The following is a 19,601-nucleotide window of genomic DNA, read 5'->3' as shown; positions in this document are numbered from 1 at the left end:
CACACACACACACACACACACTTTGTATGTATCCACCCTAACAGCTTTCCCTCTGAAGGCACATTGAGTTGTCATTTGTGCCTCATTTTCTCATCAAGACCACCAATGACTTGTACTGTGACATTTACATGCTAGAGACCTTCTCTGTCACTTCCTTTTTACAGACTCTGGTGCAGAATTCTAGGGGATGGAGCCAGCTGTGCCCAGGCCTCCGCCTCCTTTCCAACCAATATTGTCAGAATTCAGTATGAAAGAGAATGACCACTTTTTATTTAATTCAGGTTTTATATTAGGTAGTGGCCAATTTATCATAGGTGCTGTTTAATACACTAGTGACTGTGTATACTGCTGTTGGCGAACAGAACTTTCTGCAACAATCCGACTGCTCTGCTGTCCAGTGTGGCAGCCACTTGCCACATGTAGCTACTGACCACTTGAAATGGATCAAGGTGACTAGGGAATGTAATTTTAAGTTTTACGTAATTTTGGCGAGCTTAAATAGCTATGTGGCTATGGCTAATGCTATGGACAGTTGAAAAGTACTGTACTGTATCTTAATTTTTTGCTTTTGATCTATATTAGAAATTAACCACATCTCTCTGGACAGTATTCTAGTTTTTTACCTTGATGCACATTAAAAAAAAAATTTCTCTGGTCTGTAAATTCCCCTAACATGTGGGTTCTCTTAGAACCTTGAATATACATTGTACAAAATATTTCCAGTACAGAGATGCCTGGGTGGCTCAGCAGTTGAGCTTCTGCCTTCAACTCAGGGCATGATCCCGCAATCCCGGGATAGAGTCCCACATTGGGGTCCCTGCATGGAGCCTGCTTCTCACTCTGCCGACATCTCTGCCTGTCTCTCATAATAAAAAAAAAAAAAAAAAAAAAAAGCAAAACAAAAAAACCCCCCCAAAAAACTATATTTCCAGTATGAAATATTCTGTCCCATAGAAACTTGTATTTCCAGACCCACTCCCGTGATTTTCTTGGTTTCAGAATGTTCATAAAAATGGTCCACAGGTTGACTTTTGGTTGAAAAGTAGCAGACATAAGGAAGCCAGGGCCTCAGTTACTTCTTTGAAACCAATCAGCCCTTCTGTCATCTAATTATGCTTCAGGTACCTGCCTTTGCCAGCTTTTCATTTATTGTCCTGACACTTAAATGATGTTTAGATGCCCATATTTATACTTCCACTTCTGCAAAATTCTTTAGCACGCTGTTTCATCTACTGGTTAGCATGGAGGTCTGAAGTTGTCAGTCATCTCTCCACCTGTTATCTTCTGAAAATCATCTCCATGTTTGTTGACCACATCACCCCAAACAGGTGGTTTTCAAAGGGTGGTCCCTGAACATACTACACATGCAGATTCTCAGGCCCAAACCCAGGACCTGCTGAACCAGAAGTCCTGGGATGGGGTCAGGAATTATTCAACAATCCTTCCAGGCAACTCTGATCCACATGCAATTTCCAGAACCACACTGGGGATAGCAGAAACGGGGTCTTTAGATGCTATCATTCCTTACTCCTTTATCTATTTTATTATCCATAAAATACTTTTCCTAATCAACTAGGTTATCCTGAATGGCAATTTGTGGATTAAAGGCAGGATAACCATTTCACTATTTTCCTCTAATTGTCCATTTTCAGTATTAGTAGTTAGTGCCCTAGTTACTTCCAAAAGTGACTGTTTGCTCAGTGTTGGCTGAGTTTTTAAACTATCATTATAAATGAACATACTAATGTTTTTAATATAGTCAATCTGTGGCTATGGGGGAGAGGGCAGTGGTAAGCAGACCCCACAATCGGGGTGCTTAGAGCCCACTGCTACTGGGGCAGAGCTGGGCAGTGTGTGTGTGTGTGTTTTTTTTTTTTTTTAAAAAAAGAACAGAGAAGGGGTGTCTGGGTGGCTTAGTTGGTTGAGTGTCTGCCTTGGCTCAGGTCATGATATAGAGGTCCTGGGATTGAGCCCTGCGTTGGGTTCCCTGCTTGGTGGAGAGTCTGCTTCTCCCTCTCCCTCTGCCCCTCCAACTAGTGATTTCTCAATCTCAAATAAAATCTTTTTAAATCTTTTAAAAATAACAAAAAAAATATATAAAGGAACAAAGAAGAGTTTATACTTATTACTAGCTTTAACTTATACTACACAATTTCAAAGTATGAACACCAATATTCCTAGTAACAGCAAGACTGCTGATGAAGCATAGGGTTTCTTAGTGGTTTCATTTATCCTTAAAGTTTACTGAAACTGTAAACTCAGAAGTTCTATGTTCTAATGCCACTTGAAATGACACTTTCCTCTTGTGACAGTCACCATTTGATCTGCAGCTGGGTTGCAGACACTCGATGCTGCTTGGCCTGGAACTCCCCAGCACTCACCAGACCTGTACCTTCTTGCCCCAAGCACCTGTGATTCTGCTCAGGGTCTCTCTCTGGTGGTGGTGGTAGAGAGTAGAGCCAGGAGCTGACACCTGGATGCAGCCCTCAAGCCACGAACACACCCATCCTCTTGCTTGTGCAGCAATGTGAATGAACCAACAAAATCAACATCAAAGAGTACATGCTGTATGGTTCCATTTATATGTACTTTGGAGCACGCGAGCTCATCTCTAATGATGGACTATGCACTGCTGTGGATAAAGGAAGGAGATTACAAAGGGGCCAGAAACTCAGGCTAGTGAATGCGTTTATTACCTCTGCCAATCATACCTCAAAAGAACTGTGAAAAATGCTAACCCCCACCAAGGAAAGAAAGAAAAAGAAAAGAGAAAAGCTATACTAAGATAAAATTTCTCATTATGTGATTGGCAGACATCCAAACACTTGCCATCATACTTTCTTTGCAAAGCCATGGGAAATAGGGACTCTTCTCCAACACAAGAGAATTTGGGAAACAGAATTTGGGAACATCTAACAGAATGACATGTGCATTGCATAGCAATTCAAGACTCCACCTCAAAGAAAAGGACTTCACCCACAAAATTACTCATTGTGGTGTCTGTAATACTGGAAAGAACACAAATGTCCACCACTGGATGGTAAGGTACATTCATGCAGCTAAAGGAAGAAGACTTACTGATGACAAGATATGCAGACATGGTGTGCACAATAGTCAATACATCATAATGCAAATACAGATTTGCTTTTTTTTCTCTTAAAACACTCGTTAGGAAGATAACTAAAGTGAGTGCTATGGGGGAGGGGATGCAGAGACAAGGTTAGCTCTAAATATGACAGACTCTGAAAAAACGTGAATGTTTTACATATTTACAAGACAGTTCCTAAAGCGGAGAAACAGCCAGTAAAATCAATGCCTCTATGTGCAAGTGGACTGGATTCTACAGAAGCCAGCCCAGAGATGATAAGCACTGTGAAGGGACCTCTGAGCAGCACTGGAAAGCAAGCAGAGAAGGAAGAAATCCTTGTACACCTCATCTATTTCCTTTAGTATCTGGCGACTTCAATACCTTAGGATGCATGTTCACATATTAAACCATTTGCTTACTAAGAACAAGGAGGAGATGCTTGTTTTCTTCATGTGCTGTCAGCACCAAAAGTCATTTTTACTTAACTACACAACAAAAGTTCTGGATATTGATCTTTCAGGTCAACAACATGCCTCAAGTCAAATAGTACAAGTTCTTAAATGGACTTGGAAACAGAAGTTTGTAATTTATGCTTTATTTAAGAATCATGCCCAGTTTTATTATTTCACAAGGATGATGAAGCAAAAGGTAAGCTTCATTCACACTTCCTGGCTGTTGATTACTAGCAAGCTTCTGGCTACCGGGTAGATGATCTCTATTCCAATGACACTCCTTATTCACTTGAGTACAGGATTTTAAAAAGGTAATTAGGATATGAACACACGCATGAGCTATTATACATAATTACAAAAGCTGGTCAACTCTGGTCTCATCAGTAGGAGCGAATGGCTGGAGGGACCGTGGCACAGTCAGCCTCATTTAAAGTTCTGTCGATCACAGGTCTATATTCCAATGAGACCTTAAAAAGAAGAATCTACAGTAAGTTAAAATTTGTGGAAATACATAAAAACAGTATTCGCTTGTATATTTTTTGAAAAATTCACTATAAAAGTTATTTGTAGACAAATTTCAGGAACTTAAAATCACAAATACTCATTGTGGAGTATTTTTCAGTAACAAACTCAAAAATGACCTAAACGTACAACAGGGGACCAGGTATGTAAATTATGGTAAGTCCATGTAATGAAATACAGCAACTAAAATAACAATGTATAAAATTCTTGATGCTTTACACAAATGCTCAAGAAGTGAAACCTTGCATATATTATCATTCTTTAATTATGCTTAAACCCTGTATTTACCAAAAGTTTTTCTATTTGTATTTATATACCTACGTATCAGGAAAAGTGTATGTATACATGCAAAACCTGAAGGAAATATTTCAGAATGATAATGAAGAATATCTCTGACTGGTGAGCTTACAAACATGGTCTTTCTTTATATTTCTACTTTCTAAAAGTTTCTTTAATACTTTCAAAAACCCTTGAACATTACTAAAAACAGGACTGTACCGAGAGAAAGTCTCATTTCTTTCTATACACTGTCAGAAAATAGCCTTCACGCAAAATTATGAAAGTTACTGCCTACTTGAAATAACAGACACACTAGGCTCTCTGTATTAAGTGATGGCAGCAGAGCACATTATTTCTGTAGACTCACATAAATGATTAAGACTCTCCCTTACAAGTCTGAAAAGCTCAAGTAATACTTTATATCTTAGTTCTGATTCTTAATGTCCAGCAGAAATGGCAAATGGGTGAGTTATGCTTTGGTGGAATAAGACTGTGAGGCTCTACTGCAACCTAAGCTGGCTGTCCCAGGACTCTGCCCACTGCACCCCCTCCTCTGCTTGCTCTGTGCTGGGCCCATGCTGTGGGCTACACAGCATACTCCGTGTTCCCTGAGGCTGCCTCCAGATGGTCCAGCCTATGGCCCCCCCCATCTGCCCCCACCCCACGACCTGCTCTCATTGGGCTCCAGAATCATCCTCTCCCCTGCCACCAAGCCTTGGGCACTCACTCCCTGCCAGGTGCTACAACTGTGGAAGGCCAGCACTTCTAAACCACCCAACCACACTGGATTCTGTTTCCAAGAGAAGCCCGACTTAGAGTCCTTTTAAGTAGTGTCTCAGGTCTGCCAACAGGGACTTAAATCCATGTTGCTTCTCCCAGCCCATCATAAGTTGTACTCCAGAATATATGGGACGGCACAGTCATTAGTGCATCCGTGAGCAGGACACGTTCCCCACATACCTTCCCAGTCTTGATATCGACGTAGGAAAGGGTGTGCTTTCTCCAGTGCTCCTCAAACGGCTTCTTCTGCTGCCCCTGGATGGGCTTAGAGTAATCATACTCGTCAATCCGCACCTGAGGCCAGGGAAATTAGTTTATTTTAGAAAATACCATCAACAAATACACTTCAAATTTCTTATTTCTCTAACAGGGCAATATAACTGGAAAACATGGCAAACTCATTAAAATGATACATGAGAGACTAGTCTGATGTGAATCCCCTTGGATCCCACTCAACACAGAGGTATCCAGTGTCCCACGCAGAACTTGTTCACAGAGAGCTGAGACATTCCTAGTCCATTTTTCTTTTTAAGATTTTATTTATTCAACAGAGAGGGTGAGCAAGAGAACACAAGCAGGGGGAGCTGCAGGTAGAAGCAGACTCCTTGCTGGGCAGGAAGACGCAGGGCTCGATCCTAAGATCATGATCTGAGCTGAAGGCAGATGGTTTACTGACTGAGCCACCCAGGTGCTCCTAGTCCACTTTTCAACCCATGCCCCTTCTTGTGTACAATCCCTAATGAAAAACCATTTTGTGTATATCTGACCTAAGAGAACACATAGTAAGAAACACAGTGCAATTAAGTTCCAGACACAGGTGGGATGGAGAGATGAGACCTGTGATACATCCTCCGAGTGCCCGTCCACCCTGGGCTCCCGTTCCAGTGTCTCCATAGCATGAGTCCCGACCAGGGAAGGACCCGCTGAGGCCACAGAGCTAGGCAGTGGGTCTTCAGCATCACTGTGAGCCCAGAGCTCCATTTTTACTACTGGGGGGGTGGCTACAGAAATTAGCCTCATCTTTCATGCACTTAAAAGTTCAACAAATATTTTGTCTCTTTGTATTCTGGGTGACTTCAATTTCTCTTTCAGTTTTTTTCATTCAAATATGTCAGTTCTAGCAATTATGTTAAAATTTTGTTAAAAAACACTTAAAAAGAAGCTGAATACTACACATGGTAATGAGTAAGACATACAAGAGCCACTTAAATTAAAAACCAGGGGCGCCTGGCTGACTCAGAGAGTAGAGCATGAGACTCTTAATCTCAGGGTTGAGCTTCAGTCTCATGTTGGGTATAGAGATTACTTAAAAATAAAATTTAAAAATAATAACAAACTGAGGGTTGATTGAGGGAGGTGGGTGGAGGACAGGCATTAAGGAGGACACTTGTGATGAGCACTGAATGTTGTATGTAAGTGATGAATCACCAAATTCTACTCCAGAAACTAATATTGCACTGTATGTCAACTACCTAAAATTTAAATTAAAAGGAACAATATGGGACGCCTTGGGTGGCTTAGTGGTTGAGTGCCTGCCTTCGGCCCAGAGCGTGATTCTGGAGTTCCAGAATCAAGTCCCATATTGGGCTCCCTGAATGGAGCCTGCTTCTCCCTCTGCCTATGTCTCTGCCTATCTCTCTGTGTCTCTCATGAATAAATAAATAAAATCTTAAAAATAAATAAATAATTAATTAAAATAATTTTAAAAACCCATGAAAGTATAAAAAAAGATGCTTTCTATAAAAATAAATGAATAAATAAAAAAAAAAAAAACGAAAGATTCAAACACTTGGCTGTTTCTGCTGAGAGGCAAGTGTGGAGGTGCACAGAGGCAAGACCTCTCACCTGGGAGCAAGTGGGGCACCTTCCCTTATCTGGAAACATATCCGTAGGGGTAAGCTCTCCCAGGGGGAGCAGCTTCCACCTGCATCTCTGCTGTGACTCAATGAAACGAGTTGGCCGTTTCTTGCCATAGAAACACCCAACCCACCTGCAGCCTGGAGAAGCTTCTGGTCCTCAGTACTCATGACGAATGCACTTAGTCAATCTTACTCTAATCCAGCTCCAGTCGGTGGAGGGCAAATTAACAGAATTTCACAGTAAATCAGAACCTAATCCTCTTCCTGTAGCCAATTTCCCCATGTGCTTCTGTCCTGCTGATGGACAAGGCTGCTACCAGCAACATCACCTTGTCCTGGGCCAGAGCCTTGTGTGTCTGGAAAGCGGCTCAGGCCCTGCTGATGTTGCATCCTGAAGTTGTATTTGGCCTCAAGTGCCTATTTCCTTCCCATTTTCCTGTCATATGCTGAGTCTCTGTTCTGGAAGAATCTGAACTGTACTCTGCATAAAAATCATGTAATTTATGGGGCACTTGGGTGGCTGCTTCTCCTTCTCCCTCTGCTCTTCCTCCTCACCCCCAGCTTGTGTTCTTTCTCTCTCAAAAAGAAATAAAATCTTAAAAACAACATCAACAACAAAACAGATCATTTTTAAAAAGTGACCCAAAATGAAGTCAGGTCTCAAATAATGATTTATCTCTCATTTTACTATTTTCTGGCTATTTAGTACTTAGACTGCATACTAATCTTTGACCTGGTAAAAGTCAGGTGTGTTTTGCTTAGAGATGCTGCTACTGGCAGCAGCAAATGCCGATCTGAGGCAAGAAAAAGGTCATGCTGATACTAAACACAGTGATACCAAAGCATGAAAGTTATCAGGCAAAAAAAAAAAAAAAAGGCTTTTTTTTCAATTTACTTGTGGGAAAATGAAGTGAAATGTAGAGAAAATGCAGGGATAGGGGCTGAGCAATGCCAGTGGACAGAAGGCATGATGTGCACAGGGGTACGTGGTGAGGGCACACCTTGTAATCTTCCCTGGCGTGAGCACCACGTGACTCCTTCCGGGCCTCTGCTCCATAAATGGTCTGAAGTGCACAGAGCATCAGGTTCTGCAGCTCCAGGGTCTCTACCAGGTCGGTGTTCCAGACCATTCCTAGGGACACACCGGGTACTCATGAGATAGGATCCAGTTAACTGGGTCCTCCAGGCTGTAGCTGTGGGCAGAGTGAATTCCACACTGGGACAGACAGGGCTCTGAGGCAGCCTGTCTTGCAAATATCCAGCACCCCAACTGTGTGCAGGGCCCCATGGAATGCTCACCTCGGTCAAATGTCTTCAGATGCTTTAGGTCTCCATAGAGCTGGCTGATTTTCTCACAGCCTTCCTGTAACACACTTCCCACACGGAACACAGCAGCATGATTCTGCATCGACTGGAACATAAAATACCATTTGTCAATCTTTAATTCACATGAAGCAGCTAGGACTAAAACTGGTAAACCCTTTAGCTTTTTTCTTACGCATTTCACTTTTATTTTTTTAAGATTTTATTTTTAAGTAATCTCTACACCCAATGGGAGGCTCAAACTCACAACTCTAAGATCAAGAGTCGCATGCTGCACTGACTGAGCCAGCCAGGTACCCCTGCATTTCACTTTTTATAAAATATTTATGTAAATTAAATTTAAAACCTATGAAATTCAGAATGAATCTATGACTCTCAATTTTATGTATGTATGTATGTATGTAAGTAAGTAAGTATGTAAGTAAGTATGTAAGCAAGCCAGCTCTTGGCCCAATGTGGGCCTTGGATTCACAACCCTAAGATCAAGAGTCATGCATTCTACTGGCTGGGCCAGCCAGGCATCCATTACTCTGAATTTTATAACGAAGTTTGTTCTCTCTTCCATGAGAACTTTTAAAATATACTTTCTTAGCAACCTTCAAAGATGTAATTAAGTGTTATTAACTATAATTGCCATGCTATACACTACAAGCCCCAGGACTTAATTTTAATTGGAGGCTTGTACCTTTTGTCTCCTTTCACCCACTCCCCATCTCTGGCAACCATCAATCTGTTCTATGAGCTCAATTTCTTGTTTTGTTTTTTAAGATTCTACATATAAGTAGGATCATAAGGTATTGTTTTTGACTTATTTCACTGAGCATAATGCCCTCTATGCCCACCCATGGTGTCACAAATGGCAAGAGTTCATTTTTATGCCTCAATAATTAATTATTTATATATAAAACATATGCCATATATAAAGTATATGTAACATACACACACATCCTCATTACCCATTCATCCACCAATAGGCATCTAGGCTATTTTAATATCGTGGCTACAATAGATTGGAAGTACAGGTATTTTTTGGAACTAGTGTTTTCAGTTACTTTGGATAAATACACAGAAGTGGATTTGTTGGATCATACAGTAGTTCTATTTTTAATTTTTTGGGGGAACCTCCATACTGTTTTCCATGATGGCTACACGAATCTGCATTCCCTTGAACTGTGCAGGAGGGTTCCCCTTTCTCCATATCCTTGCCAATGTAACATTTGTGTTTCTTGTCTTTTTGATACTAACCATCTCTGATAGATGTGAAATGATACTTCATGTGGTTCTGATCAGCATTTCCCAGATGATCAGTGATGTTGAGGATCTTTTCATGTATTTGTTGGCCATGTGTGTATGCCTTCTTTGGAGAAATGTCTGTTTATATCCTCTGTCCATTTATTATATTGTTTTTATGCTATTGAGTTGTAAGAGTTCTTTACATATTTTGGAATTTTAGTCCCTTATCAGATACATGATCTGCAGGTATTTCTTCCCATTCTGTACGCTGCCTTTTCATTTTGTTGGTTTCCTTTGCTGCAGAAGCTTTTTACTATGATGTGGTCAATAGTTTATCTTTACTTTTGCTGCCCTTGCTCTTGGTGTCAAATCGAAAACTCAGCGCCAAGACCACGATGAGGTGCTTACCACCCATGTTTTCTAGGAGTTTTATGGGTTTCAGGTCTCATATTCAAGTCTTGAACCCACTGAATTAGTTTCCATGTATGGTGCAAGACGGTGATCTAGATGTGTTCGTTTGCGTGTTGCTTGTTCAGTTTTCCAAGCACCATTAAAGAGATGGTTTTCCTCCCATCATATATTCTTCTTTTGTTGTAAATTAATTAACCATATTTACATAGGTTTATTTATGGGCTCGATTCCATTTCACTGATCTCCAGGTCTGCTTTTAGGTCAATACTTTATTGTTTTGATTACTATATCTTTGTAATAGAGTTTCAAATCAGGGAGAGAGAAATGCCTCCAGCTTTGTCTTTCTCTCAGGATTGCTCTGGCTATTCGGGGTCTTTTGTGGTTCCATACAAATATAGGATTCTTTGTTCTATTTCTGTAAAAAATGCCATTGGAATTTTAATAAAGGTTGCACTGAGTCTGTGGATTCCTTCAGGAAATATGGAAATTTTAATAATACTCACTCTTCCAACCTACAAGCACGGAATATCTTCCCACTTACTTGTATCTTCAACATTATTCATTAATGTTTTAGAATTTTCGGTGTACATATTTTTCCCCTCCCTGATTAAATTTATTCCTACGTATTTTATTCTTTTTGATGCAATTGGAAATGGGACTGCTTTCTTAATTTCTCTTTCAGAGCATTCAGAAACAGTTTTTATGTATTGACTTTGCACCTTTCAACTTTACTGAATTCACTAATTAGTATTAAGTTTTTTTGTGGGGTCTGTGTCAGTGTCATATGTGATCTGATACATCTGTAAATAGTGACGTTTACTTCTTCCTTCCCATTTTGGATGGCTTTATTTCTCTTTCCTGCCTGACTGCTCTAGCCAGGACTTCCAGTGCTGTGTTGAATAAAGTGGTGAGACTGAACACTCTTGTCTTGTTCCTGTGATGAGAAAGCTTTCATCTTTTCAACACTGAGTATGACCCTAGCTGCGGGCTTGTCATATAAGGCCTTTATTACATTGAGGTACATCCCCTCTATACCTGCTTCCTTGAGAATTTTACCATAAATCGAAGTTAAAATGAAGTTTTGATCAAAGCTTTTAAAAATGCTTCTATGTTGCCATTAAGTACACATTTTAGATCCATATGTGTTAGTTAAAGTGGAATATTTTGCAATTAGGGAAGGCGGTTTGTGGAACTCAGCCAGGATCTGTGATTCCAAGCGGACTCACTCTTGAGGGTTAGCATACTGAATGGTGGGCAAAAAGAGCATAAGGGCTCCATCTTCAAATTCCCAAGGAGACAGCAGCTCCTATGGTCTTGCCCCACTCTTGAGATCCAGTGGTAAATGTTCTAAGAGCCAGCAGATGGCCCCTTGGTGACACAAACTAAAAAGTGTTGAGATAATGAGGTAGGTGGTCAGCAGTGAGCATGGGTGGACGGTCATGAAGAAGAGGAAAAAGAGGGCTTCTGGTTAATCTTGTAAATACCTCTCATATGTCAAATTCCTATATGGTTGTATTGTTTATGCACTTAAGAAATGGATATTAAATAAACTGAAATTTATTTTAGGATCTACCTTTATTTCCTATCACTTACTGAATAACTTTTCATGGCTCTTAAAAAACCTTTTTATCTCATGCTCAATCACAGCGAGTGCCTGGGCCTACTCCTAGACTCCACTTTTTGCCACTCATCTCTACCATAGACTAACATAGCTCACTGATTTAGTTCTATTTAACAGACATCTCATCTATTTCTTTAGAATGATACATAATTTTATTTTTAAAGATTTTATTTATTTGAAAGGAAGAAAGAGAGGAGGGGCAGAGAGAGAGAGAGAGGGAGGCTCCCTGCTGAGCAGAGAGCCTTCCATGGGGCTTAATCCCAGGACCTTGAGATCATGACCTGAGCCAAAGGCAGATACTTAACAGCCACCCAGGTGCCCCACAATGATACATAAGTTTAAAATTGTAATGCACACTATCAAATGTTCTGGCCTTTCAGGATAAGGAAATGGAAAAAACTATCTTAGAATCTAGTAAGTGTTAGTTAAAACATTCTTTTATATTCTTCAGTGCTCATCTTTTCATACTCTTTAGGGTTAGGTTTATTCAAGGCATTTTAAACTTTTGGGCTGCACTGTGAATGAGATGATTTTCTAATGGATTATTGCAGGCATGTTCGAAAGCTACTTTTGAATCTTTTAAACAGATATCTCCATTCTTGTTTTTATGAGTTTCTCACTTATTGTCTTGAGATTTTTAATTATATCTGTAAGTAATGATACTTGTCCACTCCTTTTCAATACGTAACTGATTTCTTTTCTATCACTCACTGTATCACCTGGAAATCAGAAAAACTAGTCCTCCAACTCAAGTGCACATTCCAAGAGGGCAGCGTTTTTTATTCTCTTCAGATGACTGGGGCATCTAGAAGACTGCCTGGCACACAGCAGGTAACAGTTTAGATGGTCCCTAATCTAGAAGAGTTTGACTTACGATTTTTGAGCTTTATGATGGTGCAACAGTGATCTGCAATTCAGAGACACTGCATTGTGAATTTCCATCTTCTCCCAGGCTAGTAATGTGCAGCAACATACACTCTCCTATGACTCCAGGCAGTGGCAGCAGCTGTAACTCCCACTAGATCCCGAGGGTAAACAACCATCTGCACTCATACAATCATTGTTTTTCACTTTGAGTACAGCATTCGATAAATTACATGAGACAGTCAACACTCCATTATAAAACAGGCTTTATGTTAGATGAATTTTCCCTACTGCAGGCTAACAAGTGTTCTGGGCACATTTAAGGTCAGCTAAATGAATATTCAGTAAGTTAAAGGTGTATTAAATACATTTCTGACTTACACCATTTGTAACTTTCATTGGGACACAACCCCATCAGAAGTCAAAGATCTGTATGTGCCTTACTTGGTGGAAATGTTTCTAGGACTTCCCATTTCAAAATATCATGGGTTCATCATATTTCCACACCCAAATAGAATTTCCTACTATATAGTACAAGGATTATATCTGTCGTAGCTGGTGGCCATTCCCCGGTATCAATACCCTACAAAAGTTCTGCACAGTTCCTCTTGGCTGGTTTCCTAAAACAAACCTCTGTCTTTCACTCACGCTATTCGCCTGACCTTTCCAGGAAGTTTCCCTAAAGCCCAGAACTTCTCTGAAGTTCCTACAGAAGTATGCAGTATGCAACTTTTTTCTTTTGATCATTAGAGTTTGTGCCACTGGACGCTTCAGGATAGAACTAAAGGGGACTTCCTCTTTTTGGAAACGTCTCCACAGAAATCTTGCAAATGACTTCAACTGGACAGAGATCTCATTTGTGGACCAAGAATCCCTGTATTAGAAGAATCTGGTGATCCCTAGCTGTCTTACATACTATTTTTATTGCTCTAACCCTGCATTATCCAATGCAGTAGCCACATGTAGTGCTTTATATTACATCGAAGCTGAATAAAATGAAGATTTAGTTCTTTACATGTGGTCAAAGACACATGTTCCCATCCTCAGAGAACACCCATCAGATGTGCTGATCTAGAAAGTAAATATTCTGACAATAACCAGTGCACAGGTTACAAGGTCCACCCACCACCTATGCTCCCCTTTTCTCCCGATTTTATTTAGGGGCTTCAATGCACCAGCTCAAAGACATCACCTAGAGTTGCTAGAAGCTGGCTGTGGTGGTAGGATTAACTGCAAGGAAGCTCCCAGCTGGGCACGGAGCTTCTCAGATCTTCCACTATCCCTCCCACTCTAGACTTTGATGGACACTTGACAGCAGAAAGGGTCTGAGAAGGGAAGCACATGCAAACAACCTGGGACAGAGACAACTGCAGTGTCTGCCCTGGGCTGCTACCTCCAGTTTGCTGTGTGGAACATGTCCTTTTGCTGTTCGCCCTTAGCTCAGCACAAGGCTATGGACACACAGCCTGCACACTCCAGAGCGTGTGCAGGGCTTACCTTCTGCATGTTGAGTCGTAGTTCAGATGTTCTTACACTTCCGTTGGCAAATCTCAGTTTGTCAAGATTCATGACAGACTCTTCCCCGGCATTTGGTTTAATCGGGGGAATTTTATCTCCTTAAAAAACAAACAGACAAAAAGTGAGAATTTATTGGAGTTTGGAAAACATACACATAATCTGGACTGCCCTAACCCTAAAGAACCACATACTGACTTGGGGCCAAAGAGCAAACATAAAAACAAAATTTCTGGCAAAGAGTAGGTATCCAATATGAAATCTATGAACAAATCAGAATCCATTCCTAAGTTAAAAAATTAGATTTATGCAAAGAAACTTGGCATTATTATTCTATTGAAGGGAAAACTGACACCTTCAGAATAGTGAGCAGTTTCCAACAATTCTGCCAAAACACCTCACCCCACCAATGGTGGTTCTCATTCAAGGGAGAGGGAGGGCCTGGCCAGGCATGTTTAAAAGTCTCCTGCTGATTCGGGCCCTTGCACCTGCTTGACTAAACCTCAAGATATGCTTTTATGACTTCTAAAAAGATAAATGTTTTGAAAATTTTTAAAGATGTTGTTTTTTTAATGACATGGTTTGAAATGAATTTTCTTCCATAGGTAATATGGGCACAAGGTATGAAATGAGGAAACAAGGATTTGCAGGCAAAGTAGGGTTGCTCACAGTCGCTCTCTACAAGGAGTGAGGGCACTGGTCTCTCATGCAAACCACCCCAGCTCTTCCAGGCCAGCTGTGGTTTCTTCTGCTTTTGTTTGTAATGTATTAGAAAAGTGATTACTTGGGGTACCTATTTAGGGTACATAATTAGGGTACAGAATGTTTAAAATATTCACATTTTAAAAGTAATAGTGCTTTTCCTTCCCTTTGTTTTTAAAAGTATAATTAAGATACGATATCAGAGTTACACAAGGCCCACCAGGATTGGATGGCAACCACAGCCAGCTTATTCCTCAGTTTTGTCTCTTCCATAATGTTATATAAATAGTCAGATATATGAAACCTTTTGAGCCTGGTTAATATAACTTAATACATCTGAGATCCATTTGTGCTGTTGCACAAACAAGCAATTTGCTCCTTTTATTTTTGAGTCAAAAAAAATTTTTTTAAAGTATGCATTGATCTTTCAGATATTAAATTATAAGCTATTCTTATAAAACTTGCTTTTTCTCATTTCCAAAAAAGGGGAACTTTGAATTTTCTGCTTTGCCCTGGGATTTGATTTCAGGCTTCACCATTACAGTGAGACAAGCACTAGATTGGGAGTCAGACCAGGTGGTTTTGACTCCTGCCTTTGCAGCAAAAATGGGCACCGGGCCCTACCTCTGCTTTTTAGCCTGGACTTGCAGTCAGAGCAAGAGAGAAGGTGTTTGAAAACATAACTGTCCATTTCATTATATTATCTGCTAACTGCAGATATAAACTGCAGCTTGTTATACTGAGGGCTAGTATAACTAGTAGGACAGTAAGAGTTAAAATCCATAAAAAAAACTTTTGTTTGATAAAAACAGAACAACTGAGACTAAACAGTTACCACCAGTGAAGCATAACGGGAAGAGAGGGGCCCAGGGATACCACAACCCTCCCCTGGGGAACAGTGTCTTCACCTAACATGTCGTCGTGAACGAATGGGCCAACGTAACCCACATGAAGACCCTCTGGAAGCTCATAGCAACAGTAAGTGTCCCATTTACAGAAGGACTCACACTTCCAGCAAAGAGTATTTTTTCCTCAGCAAATTATTTTAAGTTGCCAGAAGAACAGAATCACAGACTGAAATCCACTGTATCACGGAAGGGAGGGCTATGACCCAATGCTCTGTTTTGTGTGCATTATGTTCTCCTTTAACAGTTTATATTTTTTAAGAACCTAAATTACTTTTCCATAAGTACTGAGAACTTATATATATTCACACCTACTTTTTTTTTTTAAGATTTTATTTATTTATTCATGAGACACACACACACACACACACACACACACAGAGGCAGAGACAGGCAGAGAGAGAAGCAGGCTCCATGCAGGAAGCCTGACATGGGACTCAATCCCTGGTCTTCAGGATCACACCCTGGGCTGAAGTCAGCTAAACCGCTGAGCCACCCGGGCTGCCCCCACACCTACTCTTTAAAATATTTCATTGCAAGTAAATAATGTATACTGAGCAAGCACTGTGTGATAAACTTCTCCTCAAAACAATTCCCATAGTGACTTTTCTAAGGAGAACATAATGACTGCAAAACAATACCTGACCAAAACTAGGTTACCCTCTACATAAACTGTTAGGACCCACACCTACCCTGTGTCGAGTCCCAAGTCTATTGCCATAGAAATCTCTCTTTTCTTTTCTCTCTCTTTTTTTAAAGATTTTATTTATTTATTCATGAGAGACACAGGCAGAGGGAGAAGCAGGCTCCATGCAGGGAGCCCGATGCGGGACTTGATCCCGGGACTGCAGGATCACGCCCTGGGCCGAAGGCAGGCGCTAAACCACTGAACCACCCAGGGATCCCCACTGTTTCTTTACTTATAGGTGGATCACTAAGGCAATTTCCAATTACAAATCAAGACATGGTAACCTCTCACCTCCTGAAATAGCCTGGCTACTTGAAGAAAACACATACCAGGTCTGCAGGACTCTGCGATACTTAGGGCACATGCCCGGCCAAAGACGACCAAGTCCAAGAGCGAGTTGGCTCCGAGGCGATTGGCACCGTGCACCGAGGCGCAGGCGGCCTCCCCGCACGCATACAGGCCAGGCACGATCTGATCCTGGCCATTCACGTGCCTCAGAACCTGTAGGAGGAAGAGTGAAGACTTTAGGAGCACAGTTTGCACCCGTCTGCTTCCCAGCAGGGGATGTCTGCATACAGGGGCAGAGAGGATGGAGGGCAGGTAAGGACTGGATCCACTCTGTCTATAGGGAGCCCTCTAACTGAATCTGTGCCCGGATACTCAAAGGATCCCACATGGCAGTACCTGTGATTTCAATCCCACACCTATTGCTCATTAGAAACCTCACTCACCATCCCTGACTGACCCTCTCACTTCCACACTTGGACTCTGGATTCAGACAAAGGGAAGGGCATATAGCATAGTATTCATCTATAAAGGGAGGAGTAGATCCCCAGCCACTTGCCTGAGGAAAGGCCAAAAAAGTCAAGAACCAAAAGGCCCTGGGTGGACTGCAAACCACTCCAAAGTATTTGTTATAAAGAGCACACAATTTATAAGGTCACAGTAAAAGTAACAAGAGATCATAAAGGAAAATAAATCCTAAACAGGGAAAAGCTGCAAATGACATTGCATCTACGACTATGTACCATGGAGGGATCAGTAAGTGACCAGAGACTGCTCGCTATTAGAGTGAATGTGAACCCTGGAATATACCTGAGCCCCGCTTTGCCCTCCAGCAGCAACTCAAGGGAGTTGCCAACACAACAACACAGTGCTTTCTGAGGAAACCATCTGTCTTCTCTAACTGAGCTCATAAGGGACAACTGTGAGATGGGCTCATTATTCCTGCCCTCTTCCCCACCATGGAAGGGTCTGGGCTTGGTCACCTGCCCCTTGTAGTTGGTGGGAATGCCACCCATGTTATAATGCACAGTGGGAAGGACGGGGATTGGCTCCTTGGTAACATCCACACCAGCAAAGATCATGGCCGTCTCTGAAATGCCAGGCAGACGTATGGCCAACTGCTCGGGGGGTAGGTGGTGCAACTGCAGGTACACATGGTCTTTTTCGGGGCCACAGCCTCTGGTGGAAAAGGACATCATGGTGTGAGGCAAAGAATGATAATTACAGAAAATATGAGATTACGAAGTCACTGAAGCATATCAAGTTCCCCTGTTCTTATGCTGTACAGAATCTCTTCTCACTTGTGGCCATCCATTTCTCACCTCATTTCTGAGCACCTACCATGTGCCAGGGTGGAGTATGTGCTGGGACACACCTAGGACTGGGACAGACATCCAGCCATCGCCGGGCTCATACTCTAGTATTGGAAAGTTACAATGTGTTTTCCTTGATAAATGCATTAAGAAGTCCTTTAACTGCAAATAGAAAGTATCTAGAGGCTGTAACACCAAATATCTGACAAGCATCACCACAGTGAGACAGTGTTGGCACTGAAGAGCCTAACGCTTCAGCAAACAAGAGCCCACATACAGGATCCCAAATCAGCATCAAAGACCCACATCCTAACGTCAGGTTGTAAGCATATCCGTCTCTCTCACAACACTCATGTGCAAAAGATGCTCCACAATAAATCTGATCTCCAGATTTGAGATTCACATCAAACCACCCAAACTTCCCAAAATACAGGTTTTTAGAGCAATATCAAAAATGGAAAGATAGTCCCAGGGCAGCAAAGGTAACTGCACACAGGCTACACAGAGCTGGGTGGGATGATGGGTGGGTGCTGAAACACACAAAAGCCACATCAGCCCATGTTAAAATACAGACACCAACAACAGCCACCAAAGAGAAAGAAGGGGGGCATGCATGCATGTGCGCTCTTGACACCCCTGGAGAGAATCACACACACCTGCCTTCACGGATTTCCAGAGTCATGGACCGAGATACAACGTCTCTGGATGCCAGGTCCTTTGCAACTGGGGCATATCGCTCCATGAACCTTTCGCCTTGACTGTTAATGAGAATGCCTCCCTCTCCACGGCATCCTTCCGTAATGAGACAACCAGCACCATATATACCTGCAAAGAACCCATTTAATTAGATGTTTATAACCTAACAATTGCTAGGTCTGTATTTCAAATGCAAATTTTTTTCAAGACATTTTTGGGGAAAGGAAAAAGATATGGAAAGGGCATTGTGCTCCTAAAAGAGTTAGACAAAGCAAAGGTTAAGGAAGAGTGAAGTTTTGAAAACAAAAAGTACTGACAAAGCAGCAGGAGGGGAGATGACATAGCTCGGCTGAATATTTCGATGACAACCATGTGTGAATTTTCAACACAACCAAGTACATGTTGAATATCTCAGGCTTCGTTTTAATTTTAGAGTGTTGTTTTGTACCAAGAAATTGTGATGAGGTAGGAAAAACCAGTTTGGAAAGTTTGTATCTAAAGTCGTCAGTAATGGGGCAAATGAGTTAAGTGTCTGACTTCAGTTCAGGTCATGATCTCAGGGTCCTGGGGTCAAGCCCCACGTTGGGCTCCCTGCTCAGCAGGGAGTCTGCTTCTCCCTATGCTTAAGCACGCACGCTCTCTCTCTCAAATAAATAAATATAAATCTGGGGTACCTGGGTGGATCTATTGGTTAGGCGTCTGCCTTCAGCTCGGGTCGTGATCCCAGGGTCGTGGGACTGAGCCGGGCATCAGGCTCTCTGCCCTGCAGGGAGTCTGCTACTCCTATGCCTCTGCCTCTCCCCTCCACTCATGCTTTTTTTTCTCTCTCAAATAAATAAAATATTTTTTGTTTGCTTGTTTGTTTGTTTATTTATTCATGAGAGACACACAGGCAGAGACACAGGCAGAGGGAGAAGCAGGCTCTATGCAGGGAGCCTAATGTGGGACTTGATCCCAGGACTCCAGGATCATGCCCTGAGCTGAAGGCAGGTGTTTAACCACTGAGCCACCCAGATGTCCCTAAATAAAATATTTTTTAAAAATAAATAAATCCTTAAAGAAGGA

The 19,601-nt window shown here is 41.6% G+C and overlaps 1 protein-coding gene across 2 annotated transcripts in view; it reads right to left on the bottom strand.

Annotated features, from left to right (window-relative positions):
• Window positions 1–3,667: 3,667 nt before the first annotated feature.
• SDHA (succinate dehydrogenase complex flavoprotein subunit A) overlaps window positions 3,668–19,601 on the bottom strand; it is a 29,886-nt gene continuing 13,952 nt past the window's right edge. For both annotated transcript variants that reach the window (XM_041731691.1, XM_041731692.1), the window contains exons 8-15: window positions 18,497–18,665; window positions 17,511–17,706; window positions 16,572–16,743; window positions 13,930–14,048; window positions 8,280–8,391; window positions 7,982–8,112; window positions 5,302–5,415; window positions 3,668–4,007 (exon numbers count right to left, since the gene is read on the bottom strand). In XM_041731691.1, coding sequence (XP_041587625.1) covers window positions 3,921–4,007; window positions 5,302–5,415; window positions 7,982–8,112; window positions 8,280–8,391; window positions 13,930–14,048; window positions 16,572–16,743; window positions 17,511–17,706; window positions 18,497–18,665 — 1,100 coding nt within the window. In that variant the 3' untranslated portion in view covers window positions 3,668–3,920. The remainder of the gene's footprint in view (window positions 4,008–5,301; window positions 5,416–7,981; window positions 8,113–8,279; window positions 8,392–13,929; window positions 14,049–16,571; window positions 16,744–17,510; window positions 17,707–18,496; window positions 18,666–19,601) is intronic.

The sequence above is a fragment of the Vulpes lagopus genome, chromosome 17 (genome assembly GCF_018345385.1).
Source record: "Vulpes lagopus strain Blue_001 chromosome 17, ASM1834538v1, whole genome shotgun sequence".
NCBI lineage: Eukaryota > Metazoa > Chordata > Mammalia > Carnivora > Canidae > Vulpes > Vulpes lagopus.
The sequence above is the reverse complement of the archived record's forward strand: the minus strand, read 5'-3'. Positions and strand labels throughout refer to the sequence as shown.